The sequence below is a fragment of the Solanum tuberosum genome, unplaced genomic scaffold (assembly GCF_000226075.1).
Source record: "Solanum tuberosum cultivar DM 1-3 516 R44 unplaced genomic scaffold, SolTub_3.0 scf00018, whole genome shotgun sequence".
NCBI classification, from domain to species: Eukaryota; Viridiplantae; Streptophyta; class Magnoliopsida; order Solanales; family Solanaceae; genus Solanum; species Solanum tuberosum.
The window spans coordinates 2897677-2900722 of NW_006238944.1; the positions used below are offsets into that span (position 1 = coordinate 2897677).

The window sequence follows — 3046 nt, forward strand, 5'->3', positions numbered from 1 at the left end:
TTGCGTGCTTAAAGTATGTAATAGATCGCCCTAATAGTAGAATCATATAACTGACTTTTCGGTATAAGTTAGGGGGCAATTTATGCCTTTCCCCTTTTACAATGTGGACTTATCATGTGTACTCCAATTTGACGAATTAACCCAATAAAACTGGATTTCTATTTATTGGACTTATATAATTAATTCAATTATATTAATTTAGAAAAATTATTTCAATTTATATACCTTTAATTTGATATGATCCATTATTTTATGAATATTTAAATTCAATAAAATTTACATTGTTACATGTGTGAATAGCTTTTTAAATTGTTTATTTAATTTGAAAATTTATTTATTGTGATAAAGAAAAAGCTGACCAAGTGAAAGAGTCCAAAAAGAGAACGCACACTCTCTCTCTCCTTCCCTTTAATCGCACAGTACTCTAGAGACCAGACAAGTGAGTACAACTACACTCTCTCTCAAACTGAGCTTTCTTGTCGGAAAATTTTCAGGCTTCCTTATCGCCGGCGACTTTCTCCGTTTCCGTCCGGTAAGGCGTAACTTCTTTCTGCTTTTTCCAACTTTCTCTTCTTTTTGTTATAAAGATTTCATATTGTTATTTGCTTTGTGTGTGTAGAGTACTCATTATCTGTTATTTTTTTCCGTCTTAATTTTTGGGTTTTTAAGGGTAAATTCCATTTTAATAACTCTATTTGCTGATAAGTGTACTATTTTCCCCTTTTGGGGTTTTTTTTTTTTGACAAAAAATCTTGGATGAAGTGCATGTTGGCACTTCAAATTTCTTGGTGCTCTATGTTGAATTTAAGGTGATTTTCTTTTTTCTGTTTTTTTTTTTGTTATTTTAAAGGTTTTGGTTTGATAAGTTGTGGATTCTGTAAAGTTTTAGTCTTGCTTATTTAGGAATTCCGATAATCATCATTGTTGAATTGGAAGAGATAACCTTATACATATTAGCCCTGAATTTATACTCCCTCCTTTCCATTCCATATGATGTAGTTTGACTACTCAGAGTTTTTTTAAAAAATAAAAAATTTTCGAAATTTGTGGTAAAAAAATGAGGTTTGTGTCACTATTAGTCATTGCATTAGGGGTAAAAAGAGTATTTAGAAGTTAAATTGTTGCTAAATGTAAAAATGTGTCATTCTTTTTTGGACTGACTGGAAAGGGAAGTGAGTCATATATATTGGGATAGAGGGAGTAGTTATTTGCATGGGTTTAGGTTGAAGAGTAAGTGTTGCTTATACTTTTTCTCTCGTGTTGTTTGCCCAAGATTGTTAATAGCACATATAGGTAACATTGAATAACGAGTTCATGATGAGGTGAAAAGTGGTTCCAATAATGTTGAGCTTACATGAAGTCATTTTGATGTAGTTTCCTTTTTTATGATTTTTGCAGCATATATATCGTGTGGTTTTAGCTTCAATTTGACGACTTTGCAATTCATGTTGTTTTAAGTTTGCTGTGGAAGTTTCAGTACCTCTTTGTATGACCTTTCAAAAGCTTAATGATTCGGAAAAAAGTGTTCTTGACTTACAAGCGAAAGAGGCTACCAGGTTCTGATCTTTTTCCGGAAAATGGGACTCATAATACACCTTCTGAGTGTAGAAAATCAAAGGCCGTAGCCCCTTTGCTGGAGGAAGAGGAGAAGTATGACAATCCTAGCTTCAAGGATGAAAAGAAAGACTTTGAGGTGAGATCTTTGATATACCGTACTCCAATTGGTTTAGGAAACCAAACATTCTATTGGAGGCATGAGGTCTTTGTTGTGCTTTTGATTGAGGTGTAGTAGTAATAGTAGTAGTTGTTGTTGTATGAGGTCCTTTTTTGTGGCTTGATTTTCTTTGGATAGTCATCTTCTAATTTATGTCGTCACATTTGTGTTAATGTAACTGTGGCAACTATTCTGAATTAAATTGTTATCTACATATGGATCATCTCCTAGATTTTGACTTACTAGTGATTCTTCATAATCAATAAACACAGATGTGTAGTGTGGTGCATGATCCCAACACTTGTATCTCTTGCTTTCAGACGTACATTATGCAAATGCTAATTATATGATTATTAGCTACCGTCTCTAATAGCCATTCAATCTCTGTCTCTCTTTCTCTCTGTCATTGTTTTGCTTTAGGGAAATTGTTTACTTGCAGTTAGAATGACAACTAGGATGAAGAGTATATTAGGGTAAATTCAAGAGTTCATGGTGTTCTTCTTGTGATGAATTGCTTAAGTTGTATATACTGAAACATGTCTGCTTGTGCTTACATGATATAACTGTTAGGGGTGGGTGCAAACTGACTGAAACAATAGTGACAAAAGAAATCCTTATGACGGGGTGTGGGTTTAGAAATTGGTATGGGAAGTGTGAGAGCGTAGACTTTGGCAGAGTTTTCATAAGTAGAACTTGATTTTTCATTTTTTGTCAGAAAACCAAGTTTTTTTATAGTACATGGTCCCAAAGGTTATGTAGTGGTTGAAACATGGGAGTGACAATTCAGGGATCCCAAGTTTGAATCCCAGCTATAACCCTCGACGTGAGCTCATTTTCTCTGACCATAGCGAGCAGGATCACTTTCGCAATCTTGTGCTAGTGGATTTGGCAAGTTGCCCAGTTGAATGGTTGAGGAGCATGCAAGTTGATCCAGACATATCAATTAAGAAAAATCTCTCTTTTGTACATGATAAGCAATCACTTGTTGAGTTTATAAGCTACTACTAGATCAAACAAACCGTTGTTGAATTATGTTGGTTGAACTTTTTATATAGGGTGAATATAATCTTCTCCCTCTTTCGTCCTACTATCAAATTAATTGTGAAGATGCAATCATCCCCTTTATTTTCTGTGTTCCTAGTATTAAACTTGTGAAACTATTGGAAATGCTTTCTTCCATCGTGGACTGATCTGTTAACACAAGACAACCTTGTTAATCTGAAGGTAAATCAATTTAACACAAGCATGTTCACACAACTTGTCAATTTTTTTTCCTAGGTCTTCGTTACTAGTGTGCTATCCATGTTGATTGGTCTTCGCACTTCTACAGCC

General features: G+C 34.3%; 1 protein-coding gene across 2 annotated transcripts in view; it reads left to right on the forward strand.

The window, feature by feature from the left end:
- The first annotated feature begins 362 nt into the window (after positions 1-362).
- The window catches only part of LOC102589940 (uncharacterized), a 7841-nt gene continuing 5157 nt past the window's right edge, over positions 363-3046 (forward strand). Inside the window, exons 1-2 of one of the 2 annotated variants that reach the window (XM_015303724.1) lie at positions 363-532; positions 1399-1693. In XM_015303724.1, the coding sequence (XP_015159210.1) occupies positions 1508-1693 (186 nt within the window). In that variant the 5' untranslated portion in view covers positions 363-532; positions 1399-1507. The remainder of the gene's footprint in view (positions 533-1398; positions 1694-3046) is intronic. The other variant, XM_015303727.1, reaches the window with a different exon arrangement.